The 19,602-nt window shown below is 48.9% G+C and overlaps 1 protein-coding gene across 1 annotated transcript in view; it reads right to left on the bottom strand.

The window, feature by feature from the left end:
- The window catches only part of dsf (nuclear receptor dissatisfaction), a 254,805-nt gene that overhangs the window by 17,380 nt on the left and 217,823 nt on the right, over positions 1-19,602 (bottom strand). Inside the window, exon 4 of the mRNA XM_071673335.1 lies at positions 831-1,105. Coding sequence (XP_071529436.1) covers positions 831-1,105 — 275 coding nt within the window. The remainder of the gene's footprint in view (positions 1-830; positions 1,106-19,602) is intronic.

The raw sequence follows: 19,602 nt of genomic DNA, 5'->3' as shown, positions 1-19,602 counted from the left end.
AATAGTCTGGTTAAACTTAATGGTGGAGAAACCCAATTTCTCTCTATACCTATTTCTAAATTCCACTCGTTTTCCACCAGAAGATTCAGAAATGCTCCAGTTTGTCTTACAACATAAACATATTGGGCATAACCGTATTCTACTCTCCGTCCAGGAAGTCCCACATAATGAATGATAAAAAGTCTCCTTAAATGTGCCGTAATTATTCCAGGTGTGAGCAGCTGTTCCATATCCACAGAGGTTTTATTCTCGTCAGCCCGAGTATCACCTGCAGGTCTTGTGTGGCTCCTCCAGTAACATCTTAACCAGAATGGGATCAGTAGCTTTCCATATCAACTCTCCAGCTATCACCTCTTCTCAACTATCTCTTTCCATATACTTCACTGTTGCTGCCCCATTCTCCAGGTATTGTGTGTGCGTTTGTTCCTGTCACTAAAGCTTAACCATACATTCTGTGTGGGGGAGGTGTGAGGGACGTGCCTGAGACCTGTGTTCAGGTGTGAGTGGTGGGGGAGGTGTGAGGGACGTGCCTGAGACCTGTGTTCAGGTGTGAGTGGTGGGGGAGGTGTGAGGGACGTGCCTGAGACCTGTGTTCAGGTGTGAGTGGTGAGGGAGGTGTGAGGGACGTGCCTGAGACCTGTGTTTAGGTGTGAGTGGTGGGGGAGGTGTGAGGGACGTGCCTGAGACCTGTGTTCAGGTGTGAGTGGTGGGGGAGGTGTGAGGGACGTGCCTGAGACCTGTGTTTAGGTGTGAGTGGTGAGGGAGGTGTGAGGGACGTGCCCGAGACCTGTGTTCAGGTATGAGTGGTGGGGAAGGTATGAGGAACGTACCTGCAGCTTCTCTGCCGAGGAGAGCATGTGCAGGAGTCCGTGATGCTGGGAGGTGGGCACATGGGGCATGAAGATGGGCGTGGGCGCCAGGATGCCCTCGGGGAACATGTGAGGCGCGTGGGGTTTGAGCGATGGCATTGGGGGCGGCGGGAAGAGCAGCGGCGGCACCTTGGAGGCGTCCTGTGAGGGGAAGTGGTCGCCGTGGATGATGCCCAGCCCGGCCATAGACCCCTCCTTGTTCTTGCTCTTCCGTGGCCCACGCTCGTGTTGCACAGCTGCTGGGGAAGAGCAGAGCCGCTGTTTACTACACCTTTCACCTCTCGCTCCTCTCACCCGTGCCCAACTCTCACCCTTGCCTACCTCTCACTCCTGGCTCACAAGGCCACATACTCCTTGACTTGTACCGCCACACACTGGATGCTCACACTGGTTTGTACCGTTACGTTCACACTGGTTTAAGTCATCACACTCACACTTGGCTGTGGAAGCCACTTCACAAATGCTGACTCTGCCGCACATAACTGTTTGTACTCCATTATTCTCACACCAACTTGTATTCCATTATGCTCACACCAACTTGTACTCCATTATACTCACACCAACTTGTACTCCATTATACTGACTCACCCATCTCATCAACTTGGGTGTAGACTCGCACAACACTCACCCTGACCTACAAACAACGATATTGCACATTAGCAACATACTCATCCTTGCTTGTCATACCTTACTCATGTTAACTTACAACTGGCTAGTACCACTGGCTGGTACTGTTGGCTTATACCATTGAATTTGTACTACTGGCTTGTACCATTGGCTAGTACCACTCTGGCTTGTATCACTAGCTTGTGCTTCTGGCTTGTACCACTGGTGTGTATAACTGGTTTGTACCACTGGTGTGTATAACTGGTTTGTACCACTGGTGTGTATAACTGGTTTGTACCACTGGTGTGTATAACTGATTTGTACCACTGGTGTGTATGACTGGCTTGTACCACTGGTGTGTATAACTGGTTTGTACCACTGGTGTGTATGACTGGTTTGTACCACTGGTGTGTATTACTGGCTTGTACCACTGGTGTGTATAACTGGCTTGTACCACTGGTGTGTATAACTGGCTTGTACCACTGGTGTGTATTACTGGTTTGTACCACTAGTGTGTATAACTGGCTTGTACCACTGGTGTGTATAACTGGCTTGTACCACTGGTGTGTATAACTGGCTTGTACCACTGGTGTGTATTACTGGTTTGTACCACTGGTGTGTATAACTGGCTTGTACCACTGGTGTGTATAACTGGCTTGTACCACTGGTGTGTATTACTGGCTTGTACCACTGGTGTGTATTACTGGTTTGTACCACTGGTGTGTATAACTGGCTTGTACCACTGGTGTGTATAACTGGCTTGTACCACTGGTGTGTATTACTGGCTTGTACCACTGGTGTGTATTACTGGTTTGTACCACTGGTGCGTATAACTGGCTTGTACCACTGGTGCGTATAACTGGCTTGTACCACTGGTGTGTATTACTGGCTTGTAACACTGGTGTGTATTACTGGTTTGTACCACTGGTTTGTATAACTGGCTTGTACCACTGGTGCGTATTATTTGCCTGTAACACCAGCTTCTAGCAATGGCCTGTACCAATGACTTTGACTGCTGGCCTGTACAAGTGGCGTGTACCATTGGCTTGTACTGCAGCACTGCACCAATGGCTTGTACTACTTGCCTGTACCATTGTCTTGTACCACTGACATGGATTATTGTGGGTAGCACTACTAACAAGAGCTTGTTTCATGGTCACATACCCGCTACAAGTCTTAATTAGTTACCCTATCATCGTGCCTAGCAACATCTTACTTAAAATGGATAACTTCCAGTTACTTTAGCTGTCTACTTAACAAAATGTCACGGTTATATGAGACAACGAACTGGATAAAACGCTCATATTCTGATGACTCAGATACAGTACACTGAACTTAAAATGTTGGTAAAGTTTGATGGTCCAAAAAACTATGAAAGAAAACGAGAACAACTGTCAAAGAAGAGTTAGGATGTAGGGGTGACTTACGTACACGAAGACTAGGTCTCTCTCGTGAGGCAGACAACCCTGGAAATTGTGTCTCTCACGTGATATATTTGGTCAAATGTTCTCTGACGTAAATGACATGGAAGAACCTTACGGTCAGACGAGGGGAATCATGGAAGAGGACCTCAGTAATGGAGACGCAACACTGAGTGAAATCCAAATGGGAGAGGCTGGCTGGAGGTGATGCTTCTCCTAGACCGGTATTTGAAGGTTATTATTTGACTGAGAGACCGTCATGCATGTAGCAACACAAGTGTATAGACTCTGCATGATGCATGACGCAGAAGTGTATAGACTCTGCATGATGCATGACGCAGAAGTGTATAGACTCTGCATGATGCATGACGCAGAAGTGTATAGACTCTGCATGATGCATGACGCAGAAGTGTATAGACTCTGCATGATGCATGGCGCAGAAGTGTATAGACTCTGCATGATGCATGACGCAGAAGTGTATAGACTCTGCATGATGCATGACGCAGAAGTGTATAGCCTCTGCATGATGCATGACGCAGAAGTGTATAGACTCTGCATGATGCATGACGCAGAAGTGTATAGACTCTGCATGATGCATGACGCAGAAGTGTATAGACTCTGCATGATGCATGACGCAGAAGTGTATAGACTCTGCATGATGCATGACGCAGAAGTGTATAGACTCTGCATGATGCATGACGCAGAAGTGTATAGACTCTGCATGATGCATGACGCAGAAGTGTATAGACTCTGCATGATGCATGACGCAGAAGTGTATAGACTCTGCATGATGCATGACGCAGAAGTGTATAGACTCTGCATGATGCATGACGCAGAAGTGTATAGACTCTGCATGATGCATGACGCAGAAGTGTATAGACTCTGCATGATGCATGACGCAGAAGTGTATAGACTCTGCATGATGCATGACGCAGAAGTGTATAGACTCTGCATGATGCATGACGCAGAAGTGTATAGACTCTGCATGATGCATGACGCAGAAGTGTATAGACTCTGCATGATGCATGACGCAGAAGTGTATAGACTCTGCATGATGCATGACGCAGAAGTGTATAGACTCTGCATGATGCATGACGCAGAAGTGTATAGACTCTGCATGATGCATGACGCAGAAGTGTATAGACTCTGCATGATGCATGACGCAGAAGTGTATAGACTCTGCATGATGCATGACGCAGAAGTGTATAGACTCTGCATGACGCATGACGCAGAAGCAGAGGAACAGCAGTGACAGGTCGGATGAAATACTTGTGAAAAACGAGGATATTTCCATAAGAACTGTGAATATAACTCCAGCGTACAATACCTCTAGTGTACTTTACCTCCAGTATACAATACCTCTAGTGTACAATACCTCCAGTGTACAATACCTCTAGTGTACATTACCTCCAGTGTACAATACCTCTAGTGTACAATACCTCTAGTGTACAATACCTCCAGTGTACAATACTTCCAGTGTACATTACCTCCAGTGTACAATACCTCTAGTGTACAATACCTCCAGTATACAATACCTCCAGTGTACAATACCTCCAGTATACAATACCTCCAGTGTACAATACCTCTAGTGTACAATACCTCTAGTGTACATTACCTCCAGTGTACAATACCTCTAGTGTACTTTACCTCCAGTATACAATACCTCCAGTATACAATACCTCCAGTATACAATACCTCTAGTGTACATTACCTCCAGTATACAATACCTCTAGTGTACAATACCTAAAGTATACAATTCCTCTAGTGTACATTACCACCAGTGTACAATACCTCTAGTGTACAATACCTCCAGTATACAATACCTCCAGTATACAATACCTCCAGTATACAATACCTCCAGTGTACAATACCTCCAGTATACAATACCTCCAGTGTACAATACCTCCAGTATACAATACCTCCAGTGTACAATACCTCCAGTATACAATACCTCCAGTATACAATACCTCCAGTGTACAATACCTCCAGTATATAATACCTCCAGCATACAATACCTCCTGTGTACATTACCTCCAGTGTACAATACTTCCAGTGTACATTACATTTAGTGTACATTACATTTAGTGTACAATACCTCCTGTGTACATTACCTCCAGTGTACAATACTTCCAGTGTACAATACCTCCAATGTACAATACCTCCAGTGTACAATACTTCCAGTGTACATTCGTGTAATTTTTGGAAAGTATTCATTTAAAGCAACAGAAGGTAGCAAGTACAGAAAAATGGTCCTGTGAATGATGAGACTTCACATTTCATAAAGCTAGTGTAATAGTCTAGTGTTACAGTGCATTATACCACAGCAGAGGCTTATTGCTATCTTGGTAAGTGACATACAGTTATGAAGATAAGGACAAAACATAATGATGCTATCATCATAGCAGACATGATCATGGCCGAGGTCAACTGTCATGACTACTTCACATTAGACTTTGTAATACACTTGTGATGGATATCATCAAGTCAGTGCTGGCAACATGGTTTACAGAAATACAAACTTGCAAGGTATACACACGACTGAACAGAAGAACATTACATATAAACATATACAGTTCTTGTTTCTGTCACAAGACCTTTCCTGGGCCACCCTGGACGAAACATTTGAATGGTCATATGTAGATTTGGGAGGGACAAGCTCCTGCCCCTTTCCCTCCCCCTTCAATCCCCCCTGGTTTTGAACCCTTGCAGAATGGAGGAACATACGAACTAACAAACACTGACCACCTACTCAGCCGCTAAGATCACAGGGAGATGAGCACGCATTCAGGAGACCAGAGCCAGGCGAGGACACACCTCATGATAATTCCTCGTTATAGAATAATAAACTGATTCATATAAGTCATAGATAAACCTAATTAAGAGTTAACAAACGAACCTGCTAATTATATCCATTCATGACAGTAGAAGGAAATGGCGAAGACAAACTCTGTATCATGAATCAAAAGAAGGATTCAGTTCTACTTAACCACAGTATTGGGAGGTGAGTTTGAATGGTGAGAGGCTGGAGGAAGTGAAGTGTTTTAGATATCTGGGAGTGGATCTGTCAGCGGATGGAACCATGGAAGCGGAAGTGGATCATAGGGTGGGGGAGGGGGCGAAAATTTTGGGAGCCTTGAAAAATGTGTGGAAGTCGAGAACATTATCCCGGAAAGCAAAAATGGGTATGTTTGAAGGAATAGTAGTTCCAACAATGTTGTATGGTTGCGAGGCGTGGGCTATGGATAGAGTTGTGCGTAGGAGGATGGATGTGCTGGAAATGAGATGTTTGAGGACAATGTGTGGTGTGAGGTGGTTTGATCGAGTAAGTAACGTAAGGGTAAGAGAGATGTGTGGAAATAAAAAGAGCGTGGTTGAGAGAGCAGAAGAGGGTGTTTTGAAGTGGTTTGGGCACATGGAGAGAATGAGTGAGGAAAGATTGACCAAGAGGATATATGTGTCGGAGGTGGAGGGAACGAGGAGAAGAGGGAGACCAAATTGGAGGTGGAAAGATGGAGTGAAAAGGATTTTGTGTGATCGGGGCCTGAACATGCAGGAGGGTGAAAGGAGGGCAAGGAATAGAGTGAATTGGAGCGATGTGGTATACAGGGGTTGACGTGCTGTCAGTGGATTGAATCAAGGCATGTGAAGCGTCTGGGGTAAACCATGGAAAGCTGTGTAGGTATGTATATTTGCGTGTGTGGACGTGTGTATGTACATGTGTATGGGGGGGGTTGGGCCATTTCTTTCGTCTGTTTCCTTGCGCTACCTCGCAAACGCGGGAGACAGCGACAAATTAAAAAAAAAAAAAAAAAAAAAAAATATATATATTATATATTATATAATATATATAATATATATATATATATATATTACGGCCCAGGACAAGCCATCATTATAACAATTACATGTCATTATACATTTCACACATACATACACATACATTCACTTACACAGACATTATACATATTCATGTAATATTCATACTTGCTTGCTTCATCCAATCTTGACGCTACCTCCCCCCACAGGAGGAAACAGCATCAGCTACCCACGGCTTCAGCAAGGTAAGCAGCTAGGACTAAAGACTAGAAAAGGCCACTTTTCGTTCACACTCGTCCTCTAGCTGTGCCTGTGAGTAATGCACCGAAACCACAGCTCCCTTTCACATTCAGGTCTCACCACCCCTCAGACCCTCCTTAGTTTACCCCAGGACATGTCACATGCCTGGTTTAGTCAATGATTGCAGTGTAGACCACTGTATAAAACACATCGTTACGATTGTAGTGTATTGCGTTGAGCGTTTGACACTCATGGCATGCTTTTTCGGTCCACACGCCAGCGAAGGGTTTAGTTTATGTTGGGCAGAACTGGTAAGGGATCTTTCCAGTTTGACTTAATGCATCATAAATTATTGTATACGAACAGGACAAGAATAAATGCTTTTTAAATCATGTTAAAAAAACTGTGATTATTGGACTGGACTGGAGAGTAATGCAATATCGTTATGAATCAAATTATCTATGTAATAAAGAAATACCAATGATTTCCTTGCACTACTATTAAAACGATAATGATGATAATGATGCTAAGATGTGGTTTGTAGGTTTTACACGACACCAATTAGTTATATAAACTGATGATTACAGACCAAGCCATTGCTGTTCTTCATAACACTGAGTGATTTTACAGGACAGCCATGCGGTTCTTCCTTAACATCTGAGATTACAGGACAGCCTCTTGTGTTCTTCATAACACTGAGGATTTTTCTTCATGTCTGTGTCGGAGGTGAGATCCGGGCGGAGCTAAGTCCGTGGGTACGTGTGAGCGCTTCTTCCGTGGAGAAGGAACGATGAGAGGCGCCTCCGTAATCTCGGCCTTTTAAGCTGACGTCAGGACTTGACCGATGACGCGCACTCAACTTCATCACACAAATTGGGCCGCGAGTTGTCCAGCCAATCCCACCTAACTTACTAGAGTAGAGGAGGGGCGGTGTGGCCCTGGGCAGCTTCGCCACCTTAGCTCGAGGTCATGACTTGTAGTACCGAGATGTTCACCTACCCTTAAACTGTGGCCAGGGCTTGTCATCCACCAGGAAGGGAGGAGCAAGTATAGTCACCTCAATCTATGGGAGGACGGGAGCCATTTTGTGGTACCAGGGGAAGTCTTCAAGGGAGGAGAGAGTGCAGCATCAATGTGAGGTTTGTTCTCGGTATCTGAGAGGGGACATCAACAGCAATCATGTGCAGCTGGATAGGTGTAATGTAAGCTAGGGCATGCCGGCTTAAATCATAGGGGCATGGTCCAGCCTTCTTGTTACTTGGAGGCATTATTAAGGTGGGGACTGCCAGCCCACTCAAGCATGGACCCCAGTCGATCATTGGCAAGTGTGAGCCATCTAGCCAAGGATGGTGAAGGTCATCTTGTGAGAGGCACACGACAGCCATCAGTGCTCAAGGGCGCTATCTGCTTGGGTGAATATATGTGCGTCCCGACTCGTGACGAGGGGCTGAACCCATCCTGACAAGATTAACGCCATCCATCAAGTACCTGACAGGACGAGGTGTTGGCGTCTTTCACCCAGGGTTTGCAATGACTAGGTGAGGTACACTGGTCAACCCTCAGAACACGAGCAGAACCAGGCTCTCAGTTTACTTCAAGTTACCAACTGTTCCTCTGTAACTGTCTTCTGTTTCTGTATTATAACCTTCCACTCTCCAGTCCTCCCTCTCACCACCCTAAGGGCACCGCCCTCCCGTCATCTTCCTGCGCTGGCATTCTGGACGGAGGAGGGGACGTCAGTACACTTGACAACCTCCATGTAGGTGAACCGCCAGGTCTGACCAAGGGAAGGGCATCGAGGAAAGTTAGAATCTAAATTCACTCTGGGGATAGGGGAGGGACGGCAGGCCGGAAGGGGAGGCGTGGTTAGGGGCCCGGGAAAGGGGGGGGACGGCAGGACGGAAGGGGGAGGGGTGGTAGGCCGGATGGGAGAGGATGTGGTAGGCCGGAAGGGGAGGGCGTGTAGGCCGGATAAGGGAGGAGGGGGTAGGCCGATGGGGAGGGGTGGTAGGCGGAAGGGGAGGTGTAGGTAGGCCGGAAGGGGAGGAGTGGTAGGCGGAAGTGGGTAGGGGTGGTAGGCCGGAGGGGAGGAGTGTAGGCCGGAGGGAGGGGGGGTAGGCCGGAAGAGGGAGGTTGGTAGCCGGAAGGGGTTGGACGGCAGGCGGAAGGTGGAGAGGGGTGGTGTAGGCGGAAGGGGAGGAGTGGTAGACGGAAGGGATGGGGTGGTAGGCCGGAAGGGGGGGAGTGGTAGGCGGAAGGGGAGGGTGTGGTAGGCCGGAAGGGGAGGAGTGGTTAGGACGGAGGGGTGGGCGGCAGGCGGAAGGGGAGGGGGGGTAGGCCGGAAAGGGGGAGGTATGTGTGGATAGGGGAAGGGGTGGGGTGGTAGGCGTGAAGGGGAGGGGGGGTATGCCGGATGGGGAGCGAGTGTTTAGGCCGGAGGGGGGGGTGGTAGTGCCGGGAAGGGAGAAGTTGGTAGGCGGAAGGGGAGGGTGGTAGGCTCGGGAAGGGGGGGGTGGTAGGCCGGTAAGGGGAGGAGTGGTAGGCAGGAAGGGGAGGGATGGTAGGCCCTGGAAGGGGGGGGTGTTAGGCCAGAAGGGGAGGGTGGTAGGCCGGAAGGGGAGGGGTGGTGGCCAGAAGGGGAGGGGGGGTAGGCGGATTCATGTGATGGGAGTGGTGGTAGCCAGGGAGGGTGTAAGGGGCGGTGGGTGTAGGGCCGGAAGGGGGGGGGCTGGTAGGCCGGAAGGGGAGGGTGGTAGGCGGAAGTACTCTGGTGGAGAGGTTGAGGGCAGGACACAGGTTGTGTTGAGGCAGGCGGCCTCTGCCTGCCTCATCTGCCGCCTCTATTGAGTGGGAATCAGGGAAGGTGTTACCCTAAGGAAGGTGGTTTACTACATGATGGTGTTTACTCAAGAGGTGTTATCTATCTGGAAGGTGTTACTCTGAAGGTTGTTACCTCAAGGAGGTGTTACCTCCAGGAAGTGTTACTCATGAAGGTGTTTTCCTCAAGGAGGTGTTACCTCAGGATGGTGTTACCTACAGGAAGGTGTTACCTCAAGGAGGTGTTACATAAGGAAGGTGTTACCTCAGGGAGGTGTTTCCTCAGGGAGGTGTTTCCTCAGGAAGGTGTTACCCTCACGGGAGGTGTTACCTCAAGGAAGGCTGTTTCCTCATGGTAAGGTGTTACCTCCAAGGCATGGTGTTACTCTGTCAGGAAGGTGTTACCTCATGAAGGTGTTACCTTCAAGGAGGTGTTACCTCAGGAAGTTGTTACCTCTTGAAGGTTAGTTACCTCTTAAGGAGGTGTTAACATCTGGAAGGTGTTTAGCTCAGGATGGTGTTAACCTCAAGGAGGTGTTAACGCCTGGAAGTGATTACCTCAGGTGAGGTGTGTGTAGCCTCGCAGGTGTTGTTACCTCAGGAAGGTGGGACATAAGGGAGGTGTTACTCTGGAAGGTTTTTTACCTCATGAAGGTGTTACCTCAATGAGGTGTTACCTCAGGAGAGGTGTCTACCTCAGGAAAGGTGTTAATCATGAAGTGTTACACTCAGGGAGGTTTACACTAGGGGGGGAGGTGTTACATCTGGAAGGTAGTTACCTCAGGAGGTGTTGCCTCAGGAAGGTTTTTACCTCAGGGATGGTGTTATCCTCAGATAGGTGTTACACTCTGGGAGGTTTTTACCTCAGGAAGGTGTTGCCTCAGGATGTGTTCCCTCAGGTAGGTGTTACCTCAAGGTGGTGTTACATCAGGGAGGTTGGTTCCTCCAGGGAGGGTGTTCCCTAGGAAGGTGTTACTCTGGAAGGTTTTTTACCTCAAGGATGGAGTTACCTCAGGGGGGGTGTTCCCTCAGGAAGGTGTTTCCTCATGGGAGGTGTTACCTCAGGGAGGTGTTACTCAGGGAGGCTGTTCTCAGGAAGGTGTTACCTCAGGGAGTGTTACTCAAGGTAGGTGTTTACCTCAGGAGGTGTTACCTCTTAGGGAGGTGCGTTACCTCTAAGGAGGTGTCTACCACATGGAATCGGTGTTACCTCCGGATGGTGTTATCCTCAAGGAGGTGTTACCTCAGGGAGGTGGTTATCCTCTGGGAAGGTGATTGTTTACTCAGGGAGGTGTTACCTCAGGAATGTGTTACCTCAGGGAGTGTTCCTCAGGTGAAGGTGTTACTCAGGGAATGGTGTTACCTCAGGGTATGGTGTTACCTAGGAGGTGGTTACCTCAGAAAGGTGTATACCTCAGGAAGGTTGTTACTCAGAAAGTGATTACCTAGGAAGGTGTTACTCATGGGAGGTGTTACCTCAGGAAAGGTGTTACCTCGGAAGATGTACCGAGCGGAGGTTTTTACTCAGGGAGGTGGTACCTCAGTAAGGTGTTACCTCAGGAAGGTGTTATCCTCGAGGTAGGTGTTACCTCAGGAAGGTGTACCATCAGGGAGGTAGTGTTCATCAGGAAGGTGTTACCTTCGGCGAGGTGTTACTCAAGGTGGTGTTACTAAGGGAGGTGTGCCCTCTAGGAAGGTGTTAACCTCAGGAAGGTGTTACCTCGGGTGGTGTTACCTCAAGGAGGTGTGCTAACTCTGGGAGTGTTACTGCATGGGAGGTGTTACCGCAAGGAGGTGTTACCTCTGAGGATACAGTGCTGTTATGTTATTGTGTGGTTTGTGTGTTTTTTTACCTCAGGAAGGTGAGTTACTTCAAGGAGGTGGTTACATCAGAGGAGGTGTTAACTACAGGAAGGGGTTACCTCAGGGAGGTGTTTCATCAGAGGGAGGTGTTACCTCAGAGGAAGGTGTTACCTCAGAAGGTGTTACCTCAGGTAGTGTTACCTCAGGGAGGTGTTACTCTCAGGGAGGTGTTACTTCAGGGAGGTGTTTTACATCTGAAAGGTGTTTTTCCTCAGGGAGGTATTCCTCAGGAGTGTTACCTCAGGGAGGTTGTCCCTCAGGGAGAGGTGTTCCCTCAGGGAGGTGTTACCTCAAGGATGGCGTTACCTCAGAAGGTGTTACTACCTCAGAAAGGTGTGACGCTCAAAAGGGGGGGGGGTGTTGTTACCTCAGGGAGGTGTTACCTCAGGAAGGTGTTACCTCAGGGAGGTGTTACCTCAGGGAGGTGTTACCTCAGGGCAGGTTTTTTACCTCAGGAAGGTGTTACCTCTAGGAGGTGTTACCTCAAGGATGGTGTTACCTAAAAGGAGTGTTACCTCAGGGAGGTGTTACCTTCAGGGAGGTGTTACCTAAAGGAGGGTTTACCTCAGGGAGGTGTTACCTCAGGAAGGTGTTACCTCAGGGAGGTGTTTCCTTGGGAAAAGGTGTTGCCTCGGGGGAGGTGTTCCTCAGGAAGTGTTACCTCGGAAGGTGTTACTCTAGGGAGGTGTTCCCTCAGGAAGGTGTTTTCATCAGGAAGGTGTTTCATCATATGGAGAGTTACCTAGGGAGGTGTTCTCAGGAAAAGGTGTTACCTCGGGGGAGGTGTTCTTGGAAGGGTGTTAACTACAGGAGGTTTTACCTCAGGAAGTGTTTACTCAGGAAACGTGTTTATATCAGGGAGGTGTTACCTCAGGGAGGTGTTACTCTCAGGGAGAGTGTATACTCAGGGAGGTGTCTACTTCAGGAAAGGGTTACTTCAGGACGTGTTACTCAGGAGGTTTTTACATCAGGGATAGGTGTTACCTCAGGAAGGGTATGTTAACTCAGGGAGGTGTTACTCAGGAAGGTTTTGTTACTTCAAGGGGAAATCGTGTTATTCAGGGAAGTGTACCTAGGGAGGTTGTTACCTCAGGAAGGTGTACCTCAGAGGAGTTGGTACCTCAGGAAGGTGTTATTCAGGAAACGTGGTTACGCAGGGTTGGTTTTACCTCAGGAGGTGTTATCAGGTAGGTGTTAAATCAGGAGGTGTTACCTCAGCGGAGGTGTAACCTAGGAGTGTACCTCAGGGAGGTGTTACTCCTATGGAAGGTGTTACCTCAGGGGTGTTACCTCAGGTACGGTGTGTTAACTTCAGGGAGGTGTCATACCTTCAGGGAGGTGTTACCTCAGGGAGGTGTTCCTCAGGGTAGGTGTTATCATCAAGGAGGTGTTACCTCAGGAGAAGGTGTTACCTCTGGGAGGCTGTTACCTCAGGGAGGTGTTACCTCAGGGATGGTGTGGCGTTGGTATGGGTTTGTTTTTCACATGAGAGGTACCATGATGAGTGTAGGATGGCAGGGTGTGAGTACCGGGGTCAGAGTGGAGGAGGCAGGGTGTGAGTACGGGTAGGATGTAGGAGTCAGTGTTGTGAAGGTACCGGGTAGGGTGTAGGAAGTCAGTAATTCTATTTAGAGGCAGTGTTGTGGTTTCCGGGTTTGGATGTAGCGCGGCAGGGTGGGAGTACCGGGAGGCGGTAGGGTGTAGGAGGGCAGTGGTGTGAGTACCGGGTGGGGTGTAGAAGGCAGGGTGTTGTAGTACCGGGTAGGTTGTAGGAGCAGGTGTGAGTACCGGGTAGGTGTGGAGTCAGTGTGTGAGTACGGGTAACGGGTGTAGTGATCAGTGTGTGAGTTCCGGGTAGGATGTAGGAGGCAGGGTTGTGAGTACGGGGTTGTAGGTGTAGGAGTCAGTGTGTGAGTAACCGGGTAGGGTGTAGGAGTCCTGTGTGTGAGTACCGGGTAGGGTGTTAGGATGTCAGAAGTGTGAGCTTCCGGGTAGGATGTAGGAGGAGAGGTTTTGTGAGTACCGGGTAGGGTGTAGGAGGCGCAGGGTGTGAGTACCGGGTTAGAGGGTGTAGGGTGTCAGTGTGTGGAGTATCGGGTAGGGTGTAGGTGGCAGGGTGTGAGTTTTACGGGTATAGTGTAGGGGGGCAGGGTGTGCGTACCGGGGCATAGTGTAGGAGGCAGGGTTGTGTGTTCCGTGGTATAGTGTTAGGAGGCTGGGTGTGAGTACGGGTAGGGTGTAGGAGGCAGGCGTGCGAGTCAAGGGATATAGTGTAGGAAGCAGGGTTGTGTAGTTAACCGGGAGGTTTAGGAGGCCAGAGGGTGAGTACGGGTAGGGTGTAGGAGGCAGGGTGTGATGAACTCGTGGTAGGTCGTAGGATGGCAGTGTGTGAGTTACCGGGTAGGGTGTAGGAGTCAGTGTTGTGAGTACGGGTAGGGTGTAGGAGGCAGGGAGTGGTACCGGGTAGGGTATGTCAGGAGTCTTGTGTGTGAGTAGTACCGGTTTCGTAGGGGTAGTGGCTGGGGTGGAGTACCGGGTGGGAGTAGGAGGCAGGGTGCTGAGTACCGGGTATAGTGTAAGGAGCAGGGTGTGAGTACGGGTAGAGTGTAGGATGCAGGGTGTGAGTATCGGGTAGGGAGTAGGATGGGCTGGGTATAGTGGTACCGGGTAGAGTTTGTGTAGGAGTGCAGGGTCTTGTGGAGTACCGGGTAGGTGTAGGAGTCAGTGTATGATGAGTAACGGGTAGGGTGTAGGAGGCAGGGTGTGAGTAAAGGGTAGGGTGTAGGAGTCAGTGTGTGGTACGCGGTTAGTGTTGGAAGCAGGTGAATTGGTGTGAGTAGGGGGTGGGGGTGTAGGACGGCTGGGTGTGAGTACCGGGTAGGGTTGTAGGAGGATGGTGTGTGTAGTACGGTAGGTGTAGGAGGCAGGGTGTGGAGTTACGGGTTAGGGTGTAGGAGGCTGGGTGTGAGTAGGGGGTGGGGGTGTAGGAGCTCAAGGGTGTGAGTACCGGTAGAGTGTAGATGCAGGGTGTGAAGTACCGGGAATAACATAGGTAGGAGGCGGGGTAGTGAGTACGGGTTTGGGTTGTAGGAGCAGGGTGTGAGTACGGGTTTGGGTGTTAGGATTCAGTGTGTGAGTACCGGGTATAGTGTAGAGGCAGGGTGTGAGTACCGGTAGGGTAGTAGGATGGCAGGGTGTGAGTACAGGGTAGAGTGTAGGAGGCAGGGAATATTTTTTTTAACTTTTTGTGAGTACCAGGTAGGGTGGTAGGATGGCAGGGTGTGAGTACGGGTAGGGTGAGGAGGCAGGGTTGTCTGAGTTACCGTGTAGGGTAGGAGGGCGGGTGTGAGTACGGGTAGAGTGTTAGGATGCAGGGTGTGATTACCGGGTAGGGTGTAGGAAGGCAGGGATCCTTTATGTGTGTACCGGGGTAGTTTGTAGGAGCAAGGGTGTGTGTACCGGGTAGGTGTAGGAGCAGGTGGTGGGAGTAGGGTGGGGTTTTGTAGGAGGCAGGGTGTGTGGGATGGGTTTTACCGGGTAGAGTGTGGGAGGCAGTGGTAGTGAGTCGGGCATGGTGTAGGAGGCAGGTAGTGACGTACCGGGTAGGGTTAGGAGGCAGGTGTGAGTATCAGTGGTAGGGTGTAGGAGGCTAGGGTGTGAGTACCGGCATAGTGTGGGGAGGCAGGTTGTGAGTAAAGGGTAGGGTTTGTTGTAGGAGGCAGGATGTGAGGTATAGGGTCTAGGGTTTAGAAGGCAGGGTTTTGTGTGGTACGGTAGAGTGTAGGAGGCAGGGTGTGTAGTACCGGGTAGGGTGTTGGAGGCAGGTGTGAGTACCGGTGTAGGGTGTAGGAGGCAGGGTTGAGTTGTGAGTACCGGGTAGAGTGTAGGAGGATGGTGTGTGTAACGGGTAGAGTGTAGGAGGCAGGTGTGATTACCGGGTAGAGTGTAGGAGGCAGGGTGTGAGGTGTGTGTGTACGAGGTTGTGTGTAGGATGCAGGGTGTGAGTACCGGGAAGGGTGTAGGATGGCAGGGCCTGTGTGTACCGGGTATGAGTGTAGGAGGCAGGGTCTATTTTGTGAGTACCTCGGGTAGAGTGTAAGGAGGCAGGCGTATTTGAGTACGGGTTGAGTGTATGAGGCAGGGTTGTTGAGTCCCGGGGGTAGAGTGGTTTCAAGACGGGTTTGTGGTGGGCTAGTGCATCTTGCTATGGGGTCCAGCGCTAAATCTGATGTGATGATTAGAGATTATGTGATCGATGAATTTAGAAACTTGCTGGTATTTATCCGAGTTGCAGATGTCAACTTGCTCAGGTATTTTCAGTGATCAATGGGAAACTGGGAAGGGTTCTGTATTTTTTCATAGGACATATTTCCATTGTGACCCATGAAGGGGAATCTGATGGCCTCCCTCTCTCTCTTCTGGGCTACCAGATGGTGGCAAGCAAGGATGCTGGTGGCAGGTGATGGTTTGGCAGCAAGGGTTGTGGTGGCAGGGATGATGGTAAGGATTGTTGTGGCAGAGATAGTAGTAGAATGATGGTGTGGCAGGGAGAGTGGTAACAAGGATGGTAAGTGGCAATGTGATTGGTGGCAGCAAGGATTGGTGGCAGAGATGGTGGCAATCAGGATATAATGGTGGTGGCAGGTATATGATAGTACGCATGGTTTAGTGTGTCCATTAATAGTGGTGAGAGATAGGTATGATAAGAAACAGGATAGTAGTGTCATTAATAGTGGTGAGTTGAGATATGATGGCAACAAGGATGGTCGGTGGCTTAGGGACGCAATGATAATAGGGATGATGGTGGTGCTAGGAAGGGATGATAGACTGGCAGGGATGATAATGGTTGGAGGGTGATGGCAGGAATGATGATGGCAGGGATGATGGTGGTGGCGAGATGATGGTATGGTTGGAAGGGACATTTGATGGTGGCCAGGGATAATGGATGGCAGGGATAGGGATGATGATGGAGGGATGATGATGGCAGGGATGATGGTGGTTGGCATGGAAGATGGTGGTTTGGCAGGGATGATGGTGGTGGTCTGGGATTGATGATGGCAGGGACGATGGTAATGGCAGGGAGGGTGTGGTTGTAGGGAAGATGGTGGGGGGCAGGGATGATGGTGGTGGCTGGATGATGATGGCAGGGCCGATGGTAATGGCAGGGATGATGGTGGTAGTAGGTATAGATGGTGGGGGGGATATTTTGAGGGGTGGGGGGGGCTGGCAGGGTGATGATGGTGGTGGATGGGATGATGATGTCAGGGACGATGGTAATGGCAGGGATGGTGGTTGGTTAGTAGGGTATGATGGTGATGGCAGGCATGATTGTTGTGGATAGGCAGGGTGATGATGGCGGAGATGTGGTGGTGTCAGGGATAATGATGGCTAAGATGATGATGGGGCCCTCGAAAGGGAATGATGGTAGGTGGCAGGAGTGATATTGGTTAGGATGATGGTGATGGCCAGGGATGATGATGGCAGGGGGTGATGCATGGTTTGCATGGTGATGATGAACTGGATGATTGGTTTTGGATGGGGATGGATGGTAGTTCGGCAGGGAGTGCTGATGCAGGGTATGATGATGGTGGGCAGAGATGGTGATTGGATGGGATGATTGTTGGTGGCAGAGCATTACGAGGCTGTGATAGGCACAGAAATAGGCATGACTGGTGGCAGGGATGGCATTGGGTGTGGTGGGGGACGCTGGTGGGGTGTCAAGGTTTAATGGTGATGTCTCAGAGGGGGGGGGGGAGGTAGTGGCTGAGTGTTAGGGTTGCACTTACATCACCTACTCCATTAGCATCCTTCCACCTTCCCCCCCCCCCACCCCCCTACCCACATCTTCTACCATCGATTCATTTTAATAGCGGCCAATCTGACTGAGTTCTCTGGCATGGCTGATGGATGCATGGATAACTGGCTGACTGGATGGCTGGCTCAACTGCTGGATGGCTGATTAAATACTGAAGGATGGCTGACTGATGGTCTGAATGGTGACTCAACTAAATGGATATGGATGACTGACTCGGTAGATGGCTGGCTGACTAGCTAGATGGTCTAACTCATAAGATTATTCTTTATCACACGCACAAGAGTTGTGATCCGTTCCAAGATATGAGGTGAAAAAGAGGGACAAATGAGAGTTTGGGGGTGAGAGAGTAATATTTATACTTTAGGGAGAAAAAAAAAGATGTTCTGGAAGGAGGGGAAATAAAGTGCGGAAGACAAGGACGCAAATGGGAACTTCAGTGTGAAGGGCGCTAATGGGGAGGTGTGATAAACAAGTAGTGGGGGATGTGAGAAGGGGGATGGAGGCGAGTATTTTTAAGGTTGGTTGTATGTGTTTGATGATAGAGTGACAGATTATAGGGGTCTTGTCGAGGTGGTTGTTCAAGTGAGGAGGGTTTAAGGAAATTGATTGTAAACAGAGAAGAGGTAGTAAAAAACTTTGCGGAAGATGAAAGCGGCAAGGCACAGGTTTGGGGTGGTATTGCAGTAGGAAGCCTATCAAAAAGGGGGTGACTGTATTGTTGACTGGTTGGTTAAGGTTTATTTAATGAATGTATGACTCATGTGAGGTGCTGAGGAATTGGCGGGATATTGGCGTGCATCGTGAAATTGTACAAGGCAAAGGGGATGGGGAGGATAAGAGTGAGTGCTCAAATACAGAGGTATAAGCTTTGTTGAGTAAGCCTGGGAACATTATATGGGTGGGTATGATTGAGAGGTGTGAAGGCATGTACAGAGCATCAGATTGGGGAAGAGCAGTGTGGTGTCAGACAGTGGTAGGGATGTGTGGATCAGGTGTTTGCTTTGAAGAATGTATAGTAGAAATACTTAGAGTAAGCAAATGGATTTTGTATGTAGACATTTATGGATATGGATTGAGGGCATATGATTAGAGTTGATAGAGTTGCTCTGTGGTAATTGTATTAAAAATATATGGTGTGGGAGGCAAGTTGTTAGAAGCAGTGAAATAGTTTTTTATTCGAGGATGTTAAGATATGTTACGTGTAGGGGAAAAGAGAAAGTGGATTGGTTATCAGTGAATGTAGGTTTGCGGCAGGGGGGTGTGATGTCTCCCCTGGTTGTTTGAATGTGGGTCAAGTCAATTGGGAGGTAAGTTTGAAGGGGAGAAACTGGAGGAAATTTAAGTGCTTTAGTTTCTGGGAGGGATTGGCATGGTGGAACATGGAGGGGGAAGTGAATATGGGTGGGGGAGGGGGCGAAATTCCCCGGGGGGCTTGAGAATGTTTTGGAAGTCGGAAATTTTTGAAAAAGCAAAAATGGGTATGTTTAAGGAATAGGGGTTCAACAATGTGTTGGTTGCGGGCGGGGGGCTATGGAAGTGCGCAGGGGGGAGGATGTCTGGAAATGAGATGTTTAGGACAATGTGTGGGTGAGGTGGTTGATGGGGGTAGGTAAGTAAGGGTAAGAGAGATGGTGGAAATAAAAAGAGCGTGGTTGAGAGAGAAAAGGGGTGTTTGAAATGTTTGGGGCACATGGAGGAATGAGTGAGGAAGATTGACCGAGATATATGTGTCGGATGTGTGGAGGGAAGTGGAGAGGGGGAGCCCAAAATTGGGGGGTGGAAGATGGAGTGAAAAGTTTTTGGTGATCGGGGCCTAAACAGGGCAGGAGGGAAAGGGGGCAAGGAAAAAAGTGAATTGGGGCAAAATTTGGTATTCCCTTTTTTTTTTTGCTTTCGCTAGAATTTCAGTTTTTCTTTGGTTCTTGAATTTTTATTTTTTTTGTAGTTTGTGTTTTGTGTATATGTGTCGTTTTTTGTGGTTTAGTATTTGTTGTATTATTTATAATATATATTTATATATATTTTGGGGGGAGGGGGGGAAAATATTAGATTTTTGTAGAAAGGAATAGGGGGGGGGGGGACCAATTCCCCCCCCCCTTTGATTTTTTTAATTTTATAATGAGGGAACTAGAAGGAGTCACGCGGGGGGCTCATT

Source organism: Panulirus ornatus, chromosome 18 (assembly GCF_036320965.1).
Source record: "Panulirus ornatus isolate Po-2019 chromosome 18, ASM3632096v1, whole genome shotgun sequence".
NCBI classification, from domain to species: Eukaryota; Metazoa; Arthropoda; class Malacostraca; order Decapoda; family Palinuridae; genus Panulirus; species Panulirus ornatus.
This window is presented reverse-complemented; position numbering and strand designations above follow the sequence as displayed.